The 24323-nt window shown below is 43.2% G+C and overlaps 1 protein-coding gene across 2 annotated transcripts in view; it reads right to left on the bottom strand.

Annotated features, from left to right (window-relative positions):
* The window catches only part of gabra6b (gamma-aminobutyric acid type A receptor subunit alpha6b), a 27568-nt gene extending 3889 nt beyond the window's left edge, over positions 1–23679 (bottom strand). The window contains exons 1-10 of one of the 2 annotated variants that reach the window (XM_076019667.1): positions 23550–23679; positions 23154–23278; positions 22673–22740; positions 20340–20560; positions 19706–19788; positions 18483–18626; positions 17637–17789; positions 11907–12134; positions 7560–7582; positions 6191–6486 (exon numbers count right to left, since the gene is read on the bottom strand). In XM_076019667.1, coding sequence (XP_075875782.1) covers positions 6191–6486; positions 7560–7582; positions 11907–12134; positions 17637–17789; positions 18483–18626; positions 19706–19788; positions 20340–20560; positions 22673–22740; positions 23154–23278; positions 23550–23638 — 1430 coding nt within the window. In that variant the 5' untranslated portion in view covers positions 23639–23679. Of the gene's footprint in view, positions 1–6190; positions 6487–7559; positions 7583–11873; positions 12135–17636; positions 17790–18482; positions 18627–19705; positions 19789–20339; positions 20561–22672; positions 22741–23153; positions 23279–23549 lie in introns of those variants that run through there. The other variant, XM_076019666.1, reaches the window with a different exon arrangement.
* Between the last annotated feature and the right edge of the window lie 644 nt (positions 23680–24323).

The following is a 24323-nucleotide window of genomic DNA, read 5'->3' as shown; positions in this document are numbered from 1 at the left end:
GTTGGTTACAGTCCGTGAGGGTGGAAGGTCTTCCTACACATCTGCCTCTATGTAATGATGTCCCCCAAGGGAGTATATTGGGCCCTACCCTGTTTACATATATATATACATATATATATATATATATATATACATATATACATATATATATATATATATATATATATATATATATATATATATATATATATATATATATATATATATATATAATATCTATATTAACAACATCAACCTTGCGGCTGGTAACTCTCATATACATTTATATGCTGAGGACACTATCATTTATACAACTAGTTCCTCTCTGACTACTGCATTTTCTACGCTACAAGATAGTTTCAACAATATTCAACCGGCTTTCTCCAGTCTTCGCTTCAGCTTAAACACCAATAAAACCAAACTCATGCTCTTCAACCGCAGCTGACCAAGGGCAGAATGTCCCATCAAAATATTTGTACTTGATGGCTCTGAGATCGATATTGTTGAAACCTACAAGTATCTTGGTATCTGGCTTGACAGCAAACTCAGTTTTGAAACATACATTAATACTCTGCTCTCCAAGGTCAAATCCCGTATTAATTTTCTTCACACACTCTGCTAAACTGCTCCTGGTTAAAATAACAGTACTCTCAATCCTTGATTATGGCGATATTATTTATTGATCTGCTGGAGCTAGCAGGAGGCAGCACATTACACCTGTCTTAGCATCCTTACATTGGCTTCCAGTTAGATCTAAAATTGAATTTAAGATCCTATATAGCTTGCAAAGCTCTTCACTCTCAGGCTCCTTCCTACATTAAAGAGCTGATTGAACCTTATCGTCCTCTGAGAGCCCTTCGCTCTGAGGATTCAGGACTTTTGGTAGCTCATACAGTCTCTAAAATTAGATCAGGGGGTAGGAGTTTTAGCTTTTTGGTTCCTATTACTTTGGAACCATCTCCCGGCCTCGGTGCAGGGGTTGGACACGGTCAATTTATTTAAGAGTAGACTTAAGACCTTCCTCTTCCATAAAGCTTACAGTTAGAATCAACTTACTGTCAGTTATGCTGCTATAGACCTAGGCCGCTGAGGGAGATCTTTCTCTCCCGTTAAAGGGATTGTTGTTCTGTGCAGGGGGAGCTTCTATCACTTTTTCCTCTCCATCTGAACTGCCGATTATCTGCATGATACTGTCGCAATCTCTGTGTGTCTCCGGCATGTGATAACCATGACACTGGGAGCCAGAGAGTCCTGGGAGTCTTGGTACCATCACTTCAACTTTTCCACCAGAATCAGGACCAGGACCTGATTTAATGGTGGATCATGGGCCACTATGGACTCTTGCCCTCGCAAACAGAGACAAACACATTCTACATCGACAGCAAACGCAGACAAACACATTCTACGTGGACAGCAAACACAGACTAACACACTCAACATTTGGGCCTATCTAGATTTTAGAATGTTTTGATGTATATGACACAAAAACATCTGTTTATATACAAATTTGAATTATTTATTCTCGTATATCTACATCTATATTGTGAGAGCCATGTTGTCAACTCACTCTGGCCTGTCTGCCACTCTGGCTACTTCTATCTCTCTCTCTGTCTCTCTCTCTACATTTTTTGTATTTCCTTCTCACCCCAACTGGTCATAGGCAGATGACGGCCCTCTGGAGTCTTGATCTGCTCTGGGGGCTGGGGGCTGGGGGCTGGGTTAATGGCCAATAACGAGGGGCGGCTTTCTGACACATTGCCAGCAGGCAGCCAGCAGGTGGCCAGCAGGGCGGCGCCAGCATGCCACTGCTTCGCCTAACAGCTGCTGCCCCTCGGTGGCAGGAAGTGTTTTCACTCCCTGTTCTTCCCCTCACCACTCAGACTGAATAGAGCCATTCAGGAAAAAAAGAGAAAAAACGTCTTCCACTTGGTCACATTCATAGACCCCCAACACCACAACCGCGACCACACACACACACACACACACACACACACACACACACACACACGTAAAACTAAGTTATTGGAAGTAAGCTGAACTAATGTGAAACTCCTCTGAGAAGGAAAGATGTATGGATGTGTGTTGTGCTCAAGAAAATAACGAAGTGGCAATTTTTTAATTAAGCCAATATTGAATAATGAATTATTAATTATTTGTATAATAATAATAATAATAACAATAATAATAATAATACATTGTAATCTGTTATCAAACAACTCAACAAGGTTGTTTCCAGGGTTCCAGAGGCCAACTTTGACCTCTAATGGCACAATTATTGTTTTTACATATTTAAACCAACAAGGAAGAACAAAATATTCTCATTTATTACACACACAAAAAACTTCTTCGGCAACAACCAACAGCCAACTCAACTGCACGGTTGACAGGGCAACTGGCTTTTCTTTCCATATTGTGCAGCCATGTTATCAACAGCGCCACCAAGCCACTCCATAGGGAAAAGCTTTATTTGTGTCCCCTCCCTCCCATTTTTTTTTTTTTTTTTCAAATTTACCAAAGTGCCAAGTACCAAGATGAAACATCCCATCAAACCCTCCTTCGGACCGGAGCATATTCCTATTCCTCATATATTCCAGTTTCCAAACCCTCAGTTTGGAAATCATAGTCGTTCATCTCCATCCATCCATTTTTAATACCCGCTTCTTCCTGCACTTAGGGTCTTGGTGTTCTGCTCGAGCCTCGCCCAGCTGTCGTAGGCTGAAGGCAGGGTGACACCCTGGACAAGTGGCCACTTCATCACAGGGCCACATAGAGACAAACAATCATTCACACTCACACTGACGGACAATCTAGAGTTCTATAATTCACCTCACATGCATGTTTTTGACTGTGGGAGCAAGCAGAATGTCGTTCATCTCATAAACACCAGTTATTTGGTGCTGATTTCCTCCGCAGTCCCTCTGCCAGCCACTTTTGATTCATATAATTAGGAAGGAAGAGGCTTGGCCAGTGTGTGTGTGTCTGACTGACAGCCACCCGTTGTGTGGTTGCACAGGTTGGCCTGCGGGGCATTTCCTGATATAGAGGAAGAGGAAGAAGAAAGTGGGACATAAAAGGAGCCCAAACCAACCACACACACCCACACACACACACACACACACACACACACACACACACACTCAAAAAATGGGAAATCTTCAGCATCCTACTTGTCTGTCAGCGTTTCAAAGCAATGATTTGAAACATTTAGACATAATCAATCTTCTGTGATGTTACAGAGGGCAAACATGTAAAAATGTCTCTCTCTTTCTCTCTCTCTCACTGTCTCTCTCACGGAGTTGGTGACGTTGGCTCGCCCTCTGAAATCCTGAGCGTGTCTTTTGTTTTTGTTTTTTTTGGTTTCCTTTCAAAGAAGCACAAAGTCTTCAAAAGGTTTATTGGCAGGAGGCTGTAAACACAGGGCTAAATACGCAGCTGAATTACGCTGCTCCACGCTACAATGGTTTAGGATCACATGAAAACAAACAAAGGCGGTACCAAAGCCGTCTCCCAAAATGTTTTTTGCATGTCGATGGAAAAATCAGTGAAAACCACTAAAACCTGCTGTGGTATTTCCTCCAGGCCTCATGGGGTAAAAGGGAATGAATCCCCTGAAAGCAGAAAAAGAAGACCTGGAAGGTATGCATCAGCCACGTCTCCTCAGAATCAATCAATCAACCAATATGGACGGCCAAGTCAGTTCAATCGAGTCTGTAGCTACCAAGCGCATACGCTGGCAAGCTGGTGGTTTGTTTTGTTTTGTTTTTTTAAACAATAGAAAGATTATGAACCATTTTATTTTATTATGAACCATGTTTCAGGTCAAAAGTCTTCCTGACAGCCGTTTTACAGCCATTTGTGCTTGTATTGCGGTCTAATGGGGAAAAAAAATGCTTTATGGTGCAGCGATGGGATTTTTGGCTGCAGTGCCTCCAGTGTCACTGGAAAAGAATCACCGTGCCGCCATATCCTGTATCCAGTTCTTATAGATCTAAAACGTCCATGGCATTAGCTTGCATGATAGCGCTATGACATCATCATTTCCAATCTGCATGTAGACGAAACAGCAGGAGGAGCAGATTTTTTCCGCCAGTGAAAAAGTCAGCTTGGTTGAGATGAAACTGAGATGAAGAATTTGACCGTTTAAAGTGAAACCTGACTTCCGGCTAATGGGCCTCAGTCTGTGACCAATCAAATGGCCCATTGTACAACCAGACATCAGAGAGAGTGTGTTTGTGTGTGAGAGTGTGTCTGAGTCCAGCTATTTAATGTTTTGGTTCAATCATTTTCTGTCATTTCACCACAACGGCGACGTTTGACACGATAGACAACAACAACAACAACGACACAAACTCGGAGGCACAGCTGACCACACAGCTGCTGCTGCTGCTGCTTAGTAAAAAAAAGAAAAGATGGCAAATAATGACAGACGACCAATTGTGGGAATGTATTTTGGGTTTTTTCATTTTTTTCTAGCTGCTAAATGCAAATTTGCCGGAAAAGAAAGAAGAAAAAAATAGGAAGTAAAACCTAGTCACTCAAAGTTGCTGACCCGAACTGCACTAACACACAGATGGCAGGCAAATAAAAACATGATCACTAAATAAATCACTACAGCAACAAGTTTGTATTTTAGTGGGCTTTTTTTTTTTTGTTTGTTTGTTTGTTTATTGGTTGTAGAACAAAAAATAAACTCTGAGTTTAATCCTTCACTTCTAGAGAAACTGGTTTGAACCGGTTCAATCAACTCTGAGGATAAGTGCGAGTATCACAACGGCACAAAGCCAACTTAATGGAGCACCCCCACACCCCTCCCACATGCCAGAGAGTCACTATGGAAACCGTCAACGCACTTCAGCCCTGCACCTGGAACAAGACATTTTCATACAATCATACACTAAATTTTAACATATTATTAGATGGGGCAAAAAACACTGTTGCCGCAACAAAAGAGAAAAGCATCATTGGAGAAATTTACTGACGAGTAAATGAGCAACCTTCGATGTTTTGCCACAGAATCTTTGCCAAAAACTATTGGAATCGTACTGAAGACAAAACTCTGGTTTTATTTTAGCACAACTTCACAACCAAAATATTATATGTTATAAAATAAATGAGAACCATAACCAAATTTAAGATACATAATTTAGCAGAGAAGACTCAGGACGAACCAAGATCAAGAGTTTGATATGTCATCTATTGGGAATAAAACAGCGTCTTCCCATGAAACAGCAACTTGTGAATTAATCATTTCACAGTGGATCTGTCATTCTGCGAAGTTACACAGCCTCCTCGCTACAATAAGACTCGTCAGAGTAGCACAATCAAAACCAGCGTTCATTTTATCCCAGAAGGGGGCACCGCTCAGCAGCATCCATCCATCCATTTTCCATACCCGCTTAGTCCCGAGAGTCCCGAGGTCAGGGTCACAGGGGTCTGCTGGAGCCTATCCCAGCTGTCTTACGGCGAAGGCAGGGTGACACCCTGGACAAGTCGCCAGTTCATCGCAGGGCCACATAGAGACAAACAACCATTCACACTCACACTCACATGCACACCTACGGACAATTTAGAACGTTCAATTGACCTCACATGCATGTATTTGGACTGTGGGAGGAAGCCGGAGAACCCGGAGAGAACCCACGCAGACACAGGGAGAACATGCAAACTCCACACAGAAAGGTCTCAGGTCCGGGCCCCAGAATCGAACCCACGACCTTCTTGCTGTGAGGCGGCAGTGCTAACCACTGCGCCACCCTGTCGCCCCCGCTCAGCAGCAGTGCACATGAAATGTGGCACTGACATCGTCTCAGGGAAGAAGGAAGAAAACTCCGGGTTGGTGAGATAAAACCAGGTTAGCACGTTAGCAGGGTAGCTTCACTTGGTTGTGTTGCCGCAGCAACAGACTCCCAGTCACAGTCAAACGTCTTTGTGAAACTGGCTACAAGTTTCCATTGTTTCTCCTTGTGACACACTCAACCTCACTTCCTGGAATTATGCCCCCTACTGTGTTGTGTGCACGAGGCCTTAATGACATTATGACAGTGTCAATGATGTCATCAATGTAAATATTCTGAAGGCTCTATCCCCTAGTCTCCACACTCTGATCTCATATGAGTTCACGACTCAACTGCCTCGCTTTGGTTAAAAAAATAAAAAATAAATAAAAACTCATTCTATCCACTCATTCCAGAAGAATGTTTGATTTGCTCACCTGGACGTCTCCATGGTGTCCTTGGTGAGATAGACAATCCAGTAGACCAGGTTGAAGGCGCCAAAGGAGAGTGGGAAGAGGATGCGGGAGTACTTGTCGATGATGCTGGTGCCGGTCAGGACGTTGTTGTCAGGGACGGCCGAGCCCTGCTGCAAGAAGGCTTGGGCGCTGACCGGTGGGTTGGGGAAGGTCTTGGCGGGGCGCTCGAAGAGTGGCGCCGAATTCATCCTCTTCTTCAGCACGCCACCACTGCCACTGGTGCCACTGCTGCCACCGCCGCCACTGCTCCCGTCCGCCTGGGTAACACAGACACATTGTCAGTGCTGCAAACTCACTGGTGAGAAAAGTAGCTACAGGCTGTTTTACAAGTGGCTAGAAGTGGCTAAATGATGTCGTCACTAGCAAGTTTCTATAATCATTGATGCTGATTGATCCTCACTGATGAAATTTTTACTGAGTCTTAATCTTGAATCTTAAAGATTTTACATGTAGAGAAAAACTGAGTGAAATACAAACAACATATAATTAATATAAATATAGCTCAAGAAATATTGTTCATATATATGTGCAATATTTACATTATGATGAGTTGACGCACAGTATGTGTGTCTGTGTGTGTGTGTGTGTGTGTGCGTTGGTGCCTCTTCAGCTGCAGCTGCAGGAAGTGGGGGTTGAATGAGCGTGCAGCTGAGAAATAGGTCAAGGAACCCCTCTTGCCTGTAGGTGAAGGCAGAAAGAGGGAGAGAGAGAGGGAGGAGGTGGACCCTGTCGGTCTATCCCTCCATACTTTTGTAACCCTCACTCTCACCACCACTAATATTTCAACACACGCATGTTTGTGCGTCTGTAAACCAGCAGCACTTATCAAGATTTTTTGTGGTGCTGCTATTTTTTTTCTATATTTCCCAGATGGCAGCCTTGGGAAAACTGAACTTAGGCTGGATTTGTGAGGTCGGTGATGGGACTACACGACTTAAATATTAACCCCTCCCAACCAGCTGCTGGCCGAGAGGCAAGACTTCCGAAAAACTCAGAGTGGCCAGTCTGCACAGCTGTCTATCTGTCGGTCTGTCTGTCTGTTTGTTCGCAGGGTGATCAAGTAGAAGCTGCAAACCGGATCAGACCAGAGGACAAAATATCCACAAAGAAAAGTAAAAAAAAATTACTTTCAGGCCAACCGACCACCTCTCTGAGTGCCAATAAAGCTCTCTGTGTGCGTGCGTGCGCGGCTGTGTGTGTGCACATGCACGTGTGTGTGTGTTTATTCCATCTGTCTGTGTTGACGCAGCTCTTCTGATCTTCTGTCACTTTTTTTTTTTTGACAAGTTTTGAGTTAAAAAAAAGATTTGAGCAGCATCAGTAGACCAGCAGAGGCAGGATCATCAGCAGCAGCTGGCCGCCCCTCGACAAGAACAGGGAGTGATGGAACGACGCAACAGCATTTAATCAACAACTTCTCTGTGTGTCTTTTTTTTAATTGTAACATCCAATTAAGCCTAACGCTGAGATTGACTGTAGCTGCGTGGCCTCACTTTGCGAGGCTTTAGCAGCGGCTAAGTGCTATTAGCATCCAGTGAGCAGCAGCAGGTCCTTGTGAGTGGGAGTTCAGAGGGATTGAAGCTGATTATCGTCGGTGGGAGATGGATACACACGTTAAAGCCGGCAAATATGTATACGCATGTGTGTGTGTGTGTGTGTGTGTGTGTGTGTGTGTGTGTGCGCCACAGCGTCGTGACAGCTCTGTCTTTCATGGCTGTGATGCTCTCAGAGCCATAAAGAGATGGAAGTCGGAAACTTTGAGGCTGAAATTAAAAAGGGGCCGAACTGTTACTTGTTTTCCTTTTTTCTTTTTATAGTCTACATTCATCACAAGAAGGAGTGATAAATCAGTGGGGAGGCGTTGGCCCGCTGCTAAAAAAACATAAATAAAAAACATTGTCATTATTATTACAAACGTCGACGACAGCGACTCAGGAGTTGTCAGTTTGGGATTTGACTTTGGTCGCTGGGAGACAAACTAAATAAATGGTGTGATTAAAAAGAAACAGGCTGGTTGAGGTTCCTCCAACATTCACACCTCAAAGTTCAAACTCGGTCGAGACACTCACACACACGCACTGACGCACTGCTTGGGCATAATCATATAATCACTGAGGTAAAATATGCTGAAACCAGTCAAATGTAGGTTGTGCTGTGCAAGTTCTGTGCAGAGTAATGTGATACCTGAGAGGGGACACAAGAACCAACCCCTCGTAAAACAGGGACCTTAGGTGACCTGAGAGCAGACAACAACAGGAGCAAACCATATGACCCTCATAAAGTCAGTGACCCCGATTGGAACTTTACAACCTCCTGACTTTCCGTATAGGAAATTGTTCCTGCAGGGCAATACCTGAAAGAAATATGACCATTTGGCTCTGCCAAATAAGGATCTGTTTTCTACCTCTGACAGCCGCCTAAAAAGGCTGCCTCAACATCCAATAAGGCTTGGGTGTGGAGACCAGACAGACAATCAGATGATTGCCATGCAATTTCATTGTATCTTCTGCTACAGTGACAATAAAGGCTATTCTGATTCTGATTCTGATTCTGATTCTGATGAGGACAGCAGTCAGACTTCGTGCCCTGACAACACATTGTTGCTGTTAGGGCTAGAACTCGACTCAGAGCTCTGTATACTCGTAGCCTGAATTGCATACCAAAGATGAAATCTGAATTTTTCTCTTAAGACTCTTCATTCAACACGCCAGCACGACAATAGAAAAAAAGGCGACCCAAGAACACACTCTCACAGACGCACACAGACTCCCCCCCCTCGTGCCCCCCACGCCTCCCCATTCCCATCCCTGTTATATTCTTTGCTAATTTGCAGCAGCGACACTGAACCACCTACTCACGCACACTGCTGTCAGCGCCATCCTAGCGTGCGCCACCCACCCACACACACACACACACGCAGCAGAGTCTTTGTTTACAGTTGTAAGATAGTGGGGGTGTGGGGAGTGGTCAGGTGTTCAGGTGCTACTACTTGGTTACAGTGGTTGGAAGTCGAGTGGCTGCTGCTGCTTTATTTATATTTCCCTTCACTGCTGGAAAGACTTGTTTCCTCCCACATTTGCTGAAAGCACTTTTTTTTTTTTTTTCCATGATGCATTCATCTCTCCTCTCCTCCTTCCTCCCTCCCTCCCACTCTCTACTTCACGTCCGTCCCCCCATCTCACCCCAAATTTTGTGTTTCTTGTTTTTTTTTTATACGAACACACACACACACACACACACACACGCACACACACACTCGCATACGCACACAAATATATACCATAATTCACTGCAGGCCATAAACGAAGGAGCAAGCAAAACAAAAGAACCACCACCAGACCAGTTGTCTCCCCTAAATATACTCTCCGTTCTTTTAGCCCAGGGTTTCTTCAAATATTCGGCAAGGGTGAATACCTTATAATCAAATAACCTTATGAGTCTATCTGCATCAGTCATCCACAGTTGTTTGATAAGTGTAAAGCTGTTGAGTTGATGTGGAAGACTGATATGACTGATGCAGATAGACTCAAATGGTTATTTTATTATAAGGTATTCGCCCATGCCGAATATTTGGAGAAAGCCCAAATATTAGCTATAATAATAATAATAATAGCTATACACACACACACACACACACACACACACACACACACATATATATATATATATATCAATGCTGGACAACAATCCAATTCAGGAGTTAATCACGATTAATCACGAGTAAAATGGCTCATTTGAAGTCTGTCGAAGGCACTCAAAATACGTGTGTGCAACTTAACTAATGACCAGGAGTAAGTCCTTGAGGACGGGTTTCTGTTTATTATTCAAAATAAACATGCATTGGAGACAAGTTGGCTGGGGCGACATTTAACCATTCGGCAATTTGACACACAGGTCTGTCTTATGTGGACAAAGTTCTTTCATGAACTACCTGGAATGACCAACAGGGGGTGCAACAACACCATGCAACTTGCAACTTTTGATGTACACGTGTTCCGACCAGCGCAAAAAAAAAAAGCATCTGCGCTAAAATATCCATTGCTTGCTCACTATTGTGGTGAGTCAATGTGGACTCTGTTTGAGTTAGCCCCCGGCTACCGACATCTTGGGGTGTGTTCCAACAAGTTCAAGCTACAAAATAAAAGTTGACGTAAATGTGACGCACCAAAAACGAGATCTGCGCAACAAGTGGTTCCTCCGTCGAATCGCCACACCAAGCTCCCAGACCCAACTTTGAGAATAGATTAACGCCGAGAATTGTTTTATCTTGCGAACACTGTTAACGGCCCACATATATATATATATATATATACATATATATATATATATATATATATATATATATATATATATATATATATATACATATATATGTATGTGGGCCGTACACACATACACACATACACGTACACACATACATATATATGTATATATATGTATATATATATATATACATATATATATGTATATGTATATATATATATATACATATATATATATATATATATATATATATATATATATATATATATATATATATATATGTATATATATATATATATGTATATATACATATATATATATATATATATATACATATATATACATATACATCCATTATTCCCCCCTTCCTCCTTAACCCTCCCTCCCCCACCGGGTCAGTCATTGCGTTGGTGGTGCATGCCTTCCTTCATGTGATCAGCTGGATATTCCCTTAATCTATGTCTCTTACATAATCTGCATCAGCAGCAGCATCGTCCGGCGAGCTGCAGCCATGACCCGCAGGGGCGCCAAGGAGGGCGGGCGGATGGATGGATACATATATAGCCATATAAATATAAATATAGAAACATGATGAATGGGTAAGAAATTCTATTGGTGAGTTTGATGTGCGTGTGTGTGTCTGGTGTGTGTGTGTGTGTGTGTGTGTGTGTGTGTGTGTGTGGGAGGGGGGCTCAGATTAAACCAGAGCATCACTGACTGGGCTGCTGCTGTTGTTGCCTGTGTCCTTTCTCCCAGATTAGGCCTGGATTGGATGAGGAATGTGAGGAGCAGGAGTCCATATTATTATTATGGTCTGTTACATTTGCCTTGAAAGGTGGAGGGTGGCCAGTCCAGCCAATTAAAACACAACTTGGCAAGACAACCGGACCAAAACCAACTAAAAAATATATAATATGCATGACTCCAGATCATCATCATCATCACATCGGAACACATTTGATAATGTCTGAAATGCATCTTTAACTTCAGCACGACAAACTATTTTTACAATATTGAGGAGAAATCTGAGTTGAACACACAAAGAAATTGAATAAAAAATGATGATGATGATACTACTACTACTACTACTACTACTACTACCAATAATAATAATAATAATAATAATAATAATAATAATAATAATAATAATAATAATAATAATAATAATATCAAACCAAGAATTTCAGAATTTTATAAAAATAATAGGTAAATGAAAAATAAAAATAAAAGGTAATACAAGTGAGAAGCTCTGATGTGTCAGAGTGTTGATTATTTGAGTGAGTAAGAAAGTGTAGCAGTTGCTGTGATTGATGTTGCTGTGATTGAATCAGGGATTCAGTTCTTCCAAGTGAAAAATGACCAGGAGTGTTTTGGGACTCACCGAGATCGCCTCTCCATCGCTGCCAGCTGCCACAGCGAGCCGCCGCCTCCTGTGCTGCCTTAATGGCGGCCGCCTTGCGCAGTTCGCGGTTGGCCTGAAGGGTGGAGAAGTAGTTGACGGCGGCAAACTCTATGAGGGCGGAGAAGACGAAGGCGAAGCAGACTGCGATGAACCAGTCCATGGCGGTGGCGTAGGACACCTTGGGCAGCGAATGGCGAGCACTGATGCTGAGCGTGGTCATGGTCAGCACCGTGGTGATACCTACAGGAGGATACAGGGGACGGTGAGGTCTTGACATCTCAAGCACAAGCAGGATGGGCCTGAGGATACTGGAGCTGGTGGTGGAGATGGTCAAGAACCAGTAAAGACGCAATTGAACATCTTGAACATCTTGTCTGTGAAGGTTCTCAGCCATCCAGGTCATCTTGAGGTAGAAGGGTATAATGTAATTAGACGGCATTACATATATATATATATATATATATATATATATATATATATATATACATATATATATGTGTGTGTATATATAGCGATAACTGGTTTGTAACTGGAGCTTTGCTCCACTGGTGAAACAGGGAAAACGTGTCTGAAAATTTTGAAAATGTGTCTATTAAATTAAAGTATGCACACACTCGCACACACACATACACACACACTCGCACACACACAATGGGACAACACATTGGGGGTAAACAGCCTTGTTTGACGCCACCAGACGCTGCATCAGTCCATCAGCTCCATAAGTCTCATCAGAATCATTTGATGGTTCTCAACTCAAACGCAACTGCCCAAACTAGCTGCTGTCTCATTACTTATAGCCACATCTGCCATCTGGCCCAATAGCAGCAGCAGCAGTTTGTGTCTCTGGGCGGGATGAGAGCGTACAGCCGCGGAGACAAGGCAGGCTGCTTCCAGAGAGACAATCATTTACAATTGGTTCGGAAAGCATTCAGACCCCCTTTCATTGTCGTTTATGTTGTTATTTTTCCTTTCATAGGTAAGCTCTTCAAAATGGCTATTTTGTTTCTTCTTTTGGCCATGCCCTCCCTGACGTATATGCTTAGATGGTTGTTGTGAATGAAATCCATTTTGTGGACTGTGACATGCATGGTCTTCCTTTAGCGATGGGAGAAGGGAGAGAGTCTTTATGTTGTGCTGTAGTTCCCCCTAGGCTGGGGCATAACAGTAGCCATTTGCTAAAATCAATTAATTTCATTTTTTTGCTCATTGAAGAACACACCGCACCCAATATTGTAAGAAAAACACAGACTTGTAGACATTTTTGCAGATTTATTATCCAATGAGACGATGATCCCAAGCACACCGCAAAAATAACAAAAGAGTGGTTTCACAACGACTCTGAATGTTCCTAAATGGCTGAGCCAAAATCCAATTGTGCATCTGTGGAGAGACCCGAGATGGCTGTTCACCATCCAACCTAGCAGAACTGGAGAGCATCGACTCGGAGGAATGGCAAAAGATCCCCATATCCTGGTGTGAAAAACTTGTTGGATCATTCCCAAGAAGACTCATGGCTGTATTGGCTCAACAAGGTGCTTGTACACGTGTGAATATTTATGGCCATGTGATATCTCAGTCTTTATTTTGTAATAAATCTGCAAAAATGTCTCCAAATCTGATTTTCTGACAATGTTGGGTGCTGTGCGTGCATGAACGAGGAAAAAAATGAAATTAACTGCACAATGACAAAGAATTAGAAATTGAAGGCGGTCTGAATACTTTCCAAAGCCACTGGATATATTAGAGCTGTCAAACAAATAAAAAAACAACAACATTGCAATTAAACTGGGGTTTTCCATAGTTAACTGCGATTAATCGCGTTTGCATGTACAAAATTCTGTTTAGTTTTTTTTTTTTTTATCTTTTTTGTGTCCACATTTATGTAAAGCAGTTCTTACCAGAGTGTCTCAATTGGGAACCAAATTAACACAATGAAAAGGTTTCCTTTGTGATCTTTTGTATTATGTCTTTCAAATCTGTGCATCTAGACTTATTGCATATGTGTCTTGCTGAAGTAGAAATAATAGGAAGAGCAACATAATTATGTATTAATACTATTATACTAATTACGTACACACATTATTCTAAAAATATAAATTTTTATCAATGCATTTTTAGCTTATTTCTTATGTTTTTATTTTAATATTTATCCTGTTACTACCCTCAAATTTGTGCATAGCGACAATTTTTCTTGTAAATGCATTGATCAGTGCCTAATAAACCAATGAGGGCTGGGCATCAATCATTGCATTTGACACTTAAATGAGCAGATCAATCAAAAGAAAATGGAGGACTTTATCTCATACCTTACACTTATAATTATTATTTTTTTTTACTCATTTTGTGCTTTGACACTTTAATAGTTCTGATTATAGCCCTGCAGCGAGGAGCTTTGCCAGAAATTCTCTCTGGTGGAAGCAAATGTGTGTGCAAGGAGTCGAACCTACGCAGCCTCACTGGCAACTCCCACCCACAGCCACGGTCAATGGCAGTAAAACATCCTGCAGGAGGGCCATCCAATGAGATTAGCAGACTGAAGGCACAAATGTTGCTCCATATGTTGAGCCTTATCAAGCATTGCTAGCTAACGACTCCGCCAATCAGAAAAAAAAATGTTTTTTTTATAATATTCATCATTTCAAGACAAGAAGTTGAGTTTTAACTGAACAGGCTCCCAGCCGGAGGGGGCCGGCCTGCCTCGGCTGCATTCCATTTAGCCTTAGTGAAGTCGGAGAAAAATGCTTAGCATCTCTCTAGTGTCTGATAATGGCCTGTGGCCATGACTGACCGTCTTCCAAGTCAGTTGAAGACACCAGTTCATCAGCTGAGCAGGAGGTCACTTTTAAAACATTTCCCACATCAACCAGGCAACCAACCAACCAACCAACCAACCAACTAACCAACCAGCCAAACAACCAACCAGTCAGCCAGTCAACTAACCAACTAACTAACCAACCAGCCAAACAACCAACCAACCTGTCAGCCAGTCAACCAACCACCCAACCAGTCAATCAGCCAACCAACCAACCAACTATCCATCCATCCAGCAGCAAGAAGTTCCAACTTTAAAAATCCAAGCAGCAATGACTTATTGTCCTGAGCACAAACACAAGGCTAACACTGGCAGAGGGTAGGGAGGGAGAGAGAGGAGGAAGGATGGGAAGGGGGGAGAGGGAATGGAGGGAGGGGAAGGGGGGAGGAGAAGTGGGAAGTCGAGGGGAGAGAGGGGGAGGAGGTGGAGAGGAATGAGGAGGAGTGAGGGGGCAAGTATAAAGACTGGACGGAAAATAAAGCGCTGGAGGCCTTTATGTGCTTTTACAGCGAGAGAAAGAGAAAAGCAAGGTACAAATTAGGCCACATTCAATTAAGTGCGTGAGTTTGTGTGTGTGTGAAAGGGTCTGGGCGCTCAGGGGAGTTTGAGCTCTTAGCGAGGCTGCTGACGACACTGGCAGCCTTAATGCAGCGTCCTTGTAGGCCATGTCCATACAATAACTTCCTGTCTCTGCAACGTGCCGACGCATTAAAAACTGCCGGCTGCATGGCTTCACATCGGCTTTGTGCTGTGTTGCGCTGTTGTGTGTTGTGTTGTGCTGTGCCCTCGCCATTGCAGAACCCACAACCAGAATGTAAATCCTGCAGAACCGAAAACTGAACAGCCCATCAGTTCCCAGTTAGCTCAGCTTTTTTTTTGCTTTTTCTTTTCATTATAACCTCCATGTTCAAAAGACCTGCTTTTCTTTCCTGCTGCGTTTTGCATGCTGCCTAACTAGCAATGCTAAAAATTGAAGTTGACAGACTATAGATAGAGAACGTTAATTTAGGTTTAAAGCAGCGGATGTTGTTTGAATTACTAAGCTTAGTAGATACCTTGTGAGTTGCTGAGGTTCCTTAGAACAGAGTAGGTTACTAAGGTTCCTTGGAACCAATTGAGTTATTAGGGTTTCTTAGAAGCTAGTGAGTTCTAAGGTTCTTCTCCTGGCCCTAACCCAGTTCTCCAGCAAGTTCTCAAAACCCTTTGACCTACTAGCTGCGAGCCTGGTCAGTTGGAGCCATCTCCTCTTTGCGCAAAGATCTGACAGTTCTGTGTGACTCTCACAGCCAATCAGGTCATCCAAACCACCTGCAGCACTATTTTCCCACTCCTCCTTTAAAACAAACAGGGAGCAGCAGAAGCAGCAGCTTCTTTCTTCTCCAGGTATTTATCATTACTATTATTCTCTCTTGCTGCTGGTTGCTTGGACTCTGTCCTGATTCATCATCAGTCTCATCCTCCTCTCTGGGGCTCCGCTGCCTTTGTTGGCTGGCTCGCTGCTCCCCAGGCAAGAGTTCAGGAACAAGTGTAGCGTGATGCGATGCGAGGAAGCGGAACCTGCGAGAGTTCAGACCAGCGGACGAACACACAGCCTCGACTCACTGTCTGTACAGCCGCAACCCAGCAGCACCCAGTCCACTTTCATGATCTATTTTACTGCCAATTAATGAGGAGAAGGAGGGGCAGGAGGAGGAGATGGAGGAAAAGGAGGATGAAGGGGAGGAGGAGATGGAAGAGTGGAGGAGGAGGGAGAGGAAGAGGAAGGAGGGAAGAGGAGGAGACGGGGAAGAAAAAGAGGAAGAAGAGGAAGGGGGAAAAGGAGGAGAGGGGGAAGAAAAAGAGGAGGAGGAGGAAGAGAGGAGGAGGAGAGGTGGAGAGGGAAGAGGAGGGGGAGGAAAAGTTACAAAGAGGAGGAGGAAGAGGAGGAGGAGGGAGAGAATGGGGAAAAGGAGGAGAAGGAAGAGAAGAGGTCCTCCTCCTGATGTGGTGAGGAGGAGGATTTGGAAGAGAGGAGGAAGAAGAGGAGGAAGGTAGAGAGAGAGGGGAGGAGGAGGAGGAGCAGCAGCACAGTTAGTGGGACTTTAACAGAGACAGACTGTTACAAACCAGCTGCATTTTTTATTTTTTTTATTTGCTGTTTTGAGTGTTTCAGAGCTGATGGGGGTCAGGCTGGCTGGGTGGGTTGGTGGTTGGTGGGCTGCGCAATCAATAAATATCTGCAGAATCAGAATCATTTTTAAGTTGGAGCAAAGGCTGGAGAGAAAAGTTTCGGGAGGGTTGAAGAACACAAATGATGGTTGCATAACAGAATTGAAGCAAGAAGTCAAACGGCATCTGGGGCAAAACATGCACACGCACACACACACACACACACACACACCTCCTTGTTGGAATCAGTGTCAACTGACATTTTTTTGATTTTTTAAGCACCGCCTCGTTCTAAATGTTGGAGGCATCATTGAAGAAATCGAATCATGCCAAAGAAAAAAGGCAGAAGAAAGCAGTTTCCAGTGGAGAGAAAGAAGCTTTGTTGGGATTTTCGGGGGACAAATGAGACAAGACCTGATTCCACTGCAACATCAAGTCGTCTGCAACAAAACCTCTTCTTCTTCTTCTTCTTCTTCTTCTTCTTCTTCTTCTTCTTCTTCTTCTTCTTCCTCTTTGCCTTCTTGTTCTTCTTTTTTTTCTTTCACACCTCTCAGTCTGCATAAAATTTTATTTTTTCACTCTTGTGGAAACTGATTTTTAAGTCAGACTGGAGATGCAAACAGCAGCAGGGGAAGATGGGTGGATGGATGGATGGATGGATGGTGGACAGACAGCTGGTTGACTGGATGAATGGGTGGATGGATGGACAGATAGACAGACGGATGGATGGATGGTGGACGGATGGCTGGTCGGATGGATAAATGGATGCGCGGACTCACCGAAGACGGTCCTGGCCGGGACGGACTCCTTGTTGATCCAGAAGGAGACCTGGGCTAGGATGACCGTCATGATGCAGGGGATGTAGGTCTGGATGAGGAAGAAGCCCATCTTCCTCTGCAGGTGGAAGTGAACCGTCATGATGACGTACTCACCTGGAGACGAACAACAAACAGCAGTCGCAGTAGCATCAGTGGGAGCGGAGGATCACAGGATCACAGGAAGTTGGTTCAAGTCTAATAATTATCGCACGTCCGTGTATGAAAAACAAAATGATTGGAGCTGCTGTCGTTTGTATCTGATTCCTTTTTAATCTCGCCCATGAAAAATGTTCTTTTGAATGTCTGTCTGTCTGACTGTCTGTCTGTCCGTCTGTAAGTGCTCCCGTCACAAACTATACTACGAGGACCCCTTGTAGCGATGCCTCAAAAGAAATAAAGTAAAAGCAAAAAGGGAAAAGAGAAAGAGGAGGAGATGGAGATCTGAGAAGAAAAAAAAAAAATTCTCAGCGGGTCCAACGACAGTCAGAGAGAAATGATGATCCAGGCCAGAAGCCTGTTTGTGACACTTTGAAGTGGCAACATTTATTTTAGAACCTCTTTTTAAAATACACCTGGCGACACATGAGCGTATGTGTGTGTGTGTGTGTGTGCAAAGTATCAAGTCCTGCTATATATTCTCCCCAGCCTTCATTATTTCCAGCATTTGGCCATGCAGGATGTCATTAGTGCAGGAACGATCTGGACCTGTTTAGATCGGTTTGGACCTGTTTTAACCACATGGATCGGTCTGGACTAGTTTGGACCAGTCTGGACCGGTCTGGACGAGTCTGAACCAGCTCAGCTCACCAGTGTTGGACTTGAGCCGCTCGCTGGACACCGTCTGACCAATGAGGTCGTACTGCAGCAGGCTGGAGGACTCCTGAGGCACCTCCACCGACGACAGGGGACCTTTCTTCCAGGTGTAGACGATCTCACTGATGGGGTAGGCGTCTGTGGGGAAGGGGAGTGGGCAGAACAAAAGCATTATTGACGAAGCGTTAACACCAAAAAGTATATTATATTAATTTTTCAATTGGAATGCTGCAGAACGCTGAACCTTTTAATTTATGATAAATTTGAATTTGTTTTGAGCTTTTGGAGTTTTTCAGGTAGTTTGTTTTTTGTTTTTTTTGGCGGGGGGGGGTTAGACAACCTCACACTAAGTTGGGAAATGTCTTCTGCAGAACCAACGGGCACAATTGGTCCAGTGTGTAAATTTGTTTTTAAGAAAACCTACCTGACAGGACATTTTATATAATTAGGCCACAGTGGTGCAAGATGGCAGCTAACTGGGAGCAAGACACATGAATACACACATACATACATATATATGTATGTATGCATGTATGTATGTATGTATGTATGTATGTATGTGTGTATGTGTATATATATATACATATATGTATATATATATATATATATATATATATATATATATATATATATATATATATATATATACATATATATACATATATCTAAAAGCAACCATACTGCCCATACATACATTCATAAAAGTGTCTACTGGCAGTACAATAAAAGTAATTTGGTTTTTCTACCCTTAAAAGTAGGGATGCAACCCTAGTTCCACGTTTTTTCAGAATGAGTAGAGCACGAGCCCAACGAGTGCAAACACACACATTGAATCAAGCCAAATACTACAAACTGGACCTTTAACTGATATCGGTGAGGCCCAAATGAAGATAATTTTCCATTCTGTGCATATTTTTAGTAACAGGACTAGTTTGTGTTTTTTTTTGTTTTTGTTTTTTTGTTTTTTGTTGTTGTTGTTTTGCTCCACCACACAACCTTCATGAGAATAACCAGAGGTTGTGTTGTGTTGTTGTTGTTGTTGCTGCTGCTGGACGTCACATCTCCAATTGGAATCATTTGCTCTCACGCCGTCTGATTATAGCAGCACGTCATTCACTGGGCAGCCACCACTGGAGATGGGGACGCCATCTGTCTGTCTGTCAGACGGGTGGATAGATGGACGGTGAAATTAGCGGAGAAAAATAAAACAAACTCACAGCTTCCAAACTTGAGTGGGCAGGCGTGTCCGTCCATGGGGAAGTTCATCAGACGCATGGGGCACTCGGCATTTATAGTTAATCTATGGCAACAGAGAAGAAGAAGAAGAGTTGAGGGACTGTTTGATTCATATTTGATTCACACGAAAAAAAAAACAAAAACTTGCTTGCCGAATTACAGTTTTTCAATCAGGATTCAAAATTAGTTAAATTATTCCAAATTAAATTAGCCACAATGTGAAGAGGTTAATTTTGTGTTGTGTCACGCAAATGTGTCAAAAACAGTTCTGGAGGTGAAGTGCAGCTCCTTCAAGATCATTGATCTTGAAATATATATATATTTTTTCTGTTTGTCACTTCAATCTGGGATCTTTTAGATCTGGAACATGTTGGTTTAAATTTCTCCTCCCAGCCTTGTTTCCTCGATGAGATGGCGCTGGATCTGCTTTTTATCTATTTTTATTTATTTTTGTTCCCGTTTTTCCCCCTTTTTCATGATGTCAGTGCAAAATTCCTGGACTGATTTTCCTTTTTTCCAGGTCTGTGCTCTTCTATTCTGGTCTTGGCTGGCCGGTTGGCCGGCCGGCCGGCTTGGGGCAGAGCCAAAAGCGTGTGGCGCCCACTGTTTGTTTACCTCATGGTGTAGAGGATGGTTCCGTTCTGCATGATGCGGAACAGCTTGTTGGGTGTGGTCATGTTGTGAGAGATGGACCTCTTCCCGTTGCGGAAGAAGGTGTCGGGCGTCCAGATCTTGCTGACCATCAGGTTGTTGAGCCGCAGGATCTCGATGGGGCCCTCGAACTTGAGCCGCTCGTCGATCCAGGTCTGGCGGAAGAACACGTCCATGGTGTACTCCTGGCGAGAGAGCAAGAGAGAGGAGGAGGAGTTGGGTTTATGTCTTAGTCACAGCACCAGCAGCATCTCCATGACCTCCAGCGGGCAGCAGATTGAGGTTGGAGGACCGTCTGCTACTCTTTTCTCTTCAAACCTTCAAACCTGCATCTTTTCCTCTTAAGCAGCCAATGAAAAAAGCAGCTCAGGTTTGAGTTTCGGCCTGCCTGCCTGCCTCAGGCTTTTCAACCATCAACCCAACATCATAAAAAGAGGCAACGTCTTCAACTCAAATATGCGTTTAACTGATGTCCAGGTTTGGTCATGAAGCTGATAGCCAAAGTTCAGTCAGGAAGACAAGAATGTTCATCATCATCTTCAATCTGGGATATTTTAGATCTGCAACAAAAACTGCAGTCATGTTTGTTTAAATCTCTCCTTCCAGCCTATTTTACTCAATTAGAAGGCGCTGCGTCTGCTTTTTATATGTATTTTTTTAGATTAAAAAAATAAAAAATAAAAAATAAAAAAATTAATTAATTTTTATATGTATATATATATATATATATATATATATATATATATATATATATATATATAAATATTACATTACAGTTCTATATATATATATAGTTTACTCAATCAGAAGGCGCTGCGTCTGCTTTTTATATATATATTTTTTAGATTTAAAAAAAAGAAAAAGAAAAAGAAAAAAAATATATATATATAATTTTTTTTTTAAATCTAAAAAAATATATATAAAAAGCAGACGCAGCGCCTTCCGATTGAGTAAACTATATATATATATATATATATATATATATATATATATACATATATATATATATATATATATATATATGTATACATATATATATATGCTCTTCTATTCAGGCCTCTGGTCCCTTCATCATCATCATCATCATCATCATCAATCATCATTCACCACCCAATCAGCATGAAGGGATGAAGCCTTATCACCATCAGCAGGTTCCCACCTTCTTCAACTTGGATCATTGACACTCTGACTCTTCATTCCAGTCATAGATTCAAAGCCCTCATTGACTAACATTGGTTCTGGCGTTGATGGACTTAATGGACTCCCAGCATTAGTGATACATTTCTGATACACTATGCTGATGATGGTTGTTTAATGGCGTAAGTTCATGCAACACCTTTTGCCATCATTTGCTGGTGTTCTCTCTGAGGTTCCTGCGCAAGGTTCGAGGGTCAAAGGTTAGAGGGTGATGCATTGGTTCAAGGTATTTAACCTTCAAAAAAAATATTTTCGTCAACTCAAATTATATAATACTAAACTTCATTAATTACAAGCAGCAGTGCCAAGACCCCTGTTGGGGGTCTAATCTCGTAGGGTCTGAAGTTTTTAGACTTGTAGGTTTTTCTCCTTGTGATGATCTACTTCCTGCCAGCATCTCTGCACCAAAGCAAGACTTTGAAACCATATACAGCAAACGTTCCATGTTAATCCACATCTTGTTTGACTCAATACTGTTTGACTCAATACTCTGGTCAACACTCTTCATTCTAGAGTCTACACGCTGATTGAAGTTGAAGCTGAGAAGGACCCTGCAGGCCTGCATCATGGAAGCTTCTCTATGAGCACAGTTGAGTCCCTCCACCCCCGTGAAGAGCGTTTTTCTCCCCCCCCCCTCCTCACTATAGAGAGCACGTCACGTGGCAGCTGAAGTGGAGCTTTACATGGTCGAGGAACAAGCGTCCTAAAGCCTAAAGCGACACACATCCAGCTCTCAGCCTATCCCGTAAAAACCCGACATCCGCCACCACTCCATTCGTCTCCTCCACTCGTCCATCCTCCACTTGGTGGTGGGGGTGGAGGTTAGGGGAGGGATTGTCAACCAGATTAAAGTCCTAAGCTGCACTAATGACATCGTGCATGGCCAAACGCTGGAAATAATGAAGGCTGGGGAGAATATATAGCAGGACTTGATACTTTACCCACACACACACACACACACACACACACACACACACACACACACACACACACACACACACACACACACAGAGGAGAAAAACGACCCGGATTCTCTCCAGTGCTGTTTCCAGCCCCACATGTCCAAACCACAACAACAGCAGGTCGGGGTGGTTACCTACCATCTCCACGTCTGACACGGGTCCAAAGCTGGTGACAAAGATGTCTGTCTTGACCTCTGTGACCGGACCTGCAGCACAGTGAGGACAAACCAGCACAGCAGCTGCTTCAACACCTCAAAGAAAAAAAAAAAATGCTGTTTGTCATGTTTTGTTGAGGATTGTTGTGTTTTTTGTTTGTTTGTTTGCTTTTTTTTTATTATTATTATTTAAAATTAATTTTCTAAACATTTCTAAACAAGAAAATGTGAGGGAGAAAATGACTGTTTTCAATATTGACTGACAATGTCACGCAAACACAGATGTTCCCAGCACAATTATTGTTTTGTTAAAAAAAATAAACGCTATGAATGTGTTATTTAAACTGTGAACTAAAAGCAAACGATGTGAGATGATTCACAAGCCTTAAACACACACACAAACACAAAAAAAAAAAAAAAAAACAAGTTGTGTCGTCAAACTTTGACCAAGCAGCGTCGCGCACCTCCGAACCCTGGACGCAGTCTGTTGTCGTAGCCGTCCAGCAACCTGTCCAGGATGCGCGTGATGTTGTCCAGGTAGATGCTCTCGCTGTGCTCGTCCCCGCGTACGGCGCAGCGGCCACTGAAACTGACCGCGCACGCGCGCGCACACACACACACACACACACACACACACACACACACACACACACACACACACACACACACCATCCAGCAAACGGTTCAGATTCCAAAAAAGAGAACGAACGACCAGATCCATCCATCCATCCATCCATCCATCCATCTTCCTTTCCAGTTCATTCCGTTCCTGGCTGCGCTCAAAAGTGGCTTAAAAAATAAATAAATAAATAAATAAATAAATAAATAAATCCCCCAGTGTGAGAGTTGCTTCCACTCACCCGGACAGCAGCAACCAGGTGAGGAGAAGAGCCATGCCTCGCGAGCCGCGCGCCTCTGGGGGTCCCTGGTCAACTTCGGCAGTCTGCATCGTCCATCATCCGGAGCGCGTGGTGGCCGCGCGCGTCTCGGCTCTCTCTCCCTTCACTTGTGAAAGCGCGCGAGGATGACGCGCCAGTCCGGCGGCACGACTTGAGTTCTCTACCCCTCCTCTTCCTCCTGCTCCTCCTCCTCCACCACCACCACCACCAGCAGCAGCGGTGGCGGCGGCTCTACTTAGGGTCTGCTGTCTAAGTCCGAATCGCTGATTTTAAATATAATCAGAAGTTTGGAAGAGATCGGAGACGGAAAAGAAGAGCCGACCTGTGTCTTTTTTCTCTTTTTGTCAATTAACAAAAGTAGAAAACAAAAATGATTTATTTTTATCGTCTGTATGTTTGTTAGTTGCAAATGGTGAGAGCGCCGAGAGAGAAGAGGAAAGGGAGAAGAATCGGTAGGCAGAGGAGTGGAAGCAGGAAGGGAAGCGGGAGTGAGGGAGGGCGAGAGAAAAGAGGAAGCGGCTCCACGCTCATCAGATCAGCGGCCGCGGAGCCACGCAACTTTCCAGGACACTGCGTGTGTGTGTGTGTGAGTGTGTGAGTGAGTGAGTGAGTAAGCATTAAAGCACAGCGCGCGGCCATGCAAAGGCATGAGAGTAAAAACAAACAAACATACAAAAAACGTGGTGGTGGTGATGATGATGGTGGTGGTGGTGGAGGTGGTTGTGATGATGGTAA

Source organism: Nelusetta ayraudi, unplaced genomic scaffold, assembly GCF_046127955.1.
Source record: "Nelusetta ayraudi isolate G7.1 ecotype Tasmania unplaced genomic scaffold, CSIRO-AGI_Nayr_v1 ptg000011l, whole genome shotgun sequence".
In the NCBI taxonomy this organism is placed as follows: Eukaryota; Metazoa; Chordata; class Actinopteri; order Tetraodontiformes; family Monacanthidae; genus Nelusetta; species Nelusetta ayraudi.
This window is presented reverse-complemented; position numbering and strand designations above follow the sequence as displayed.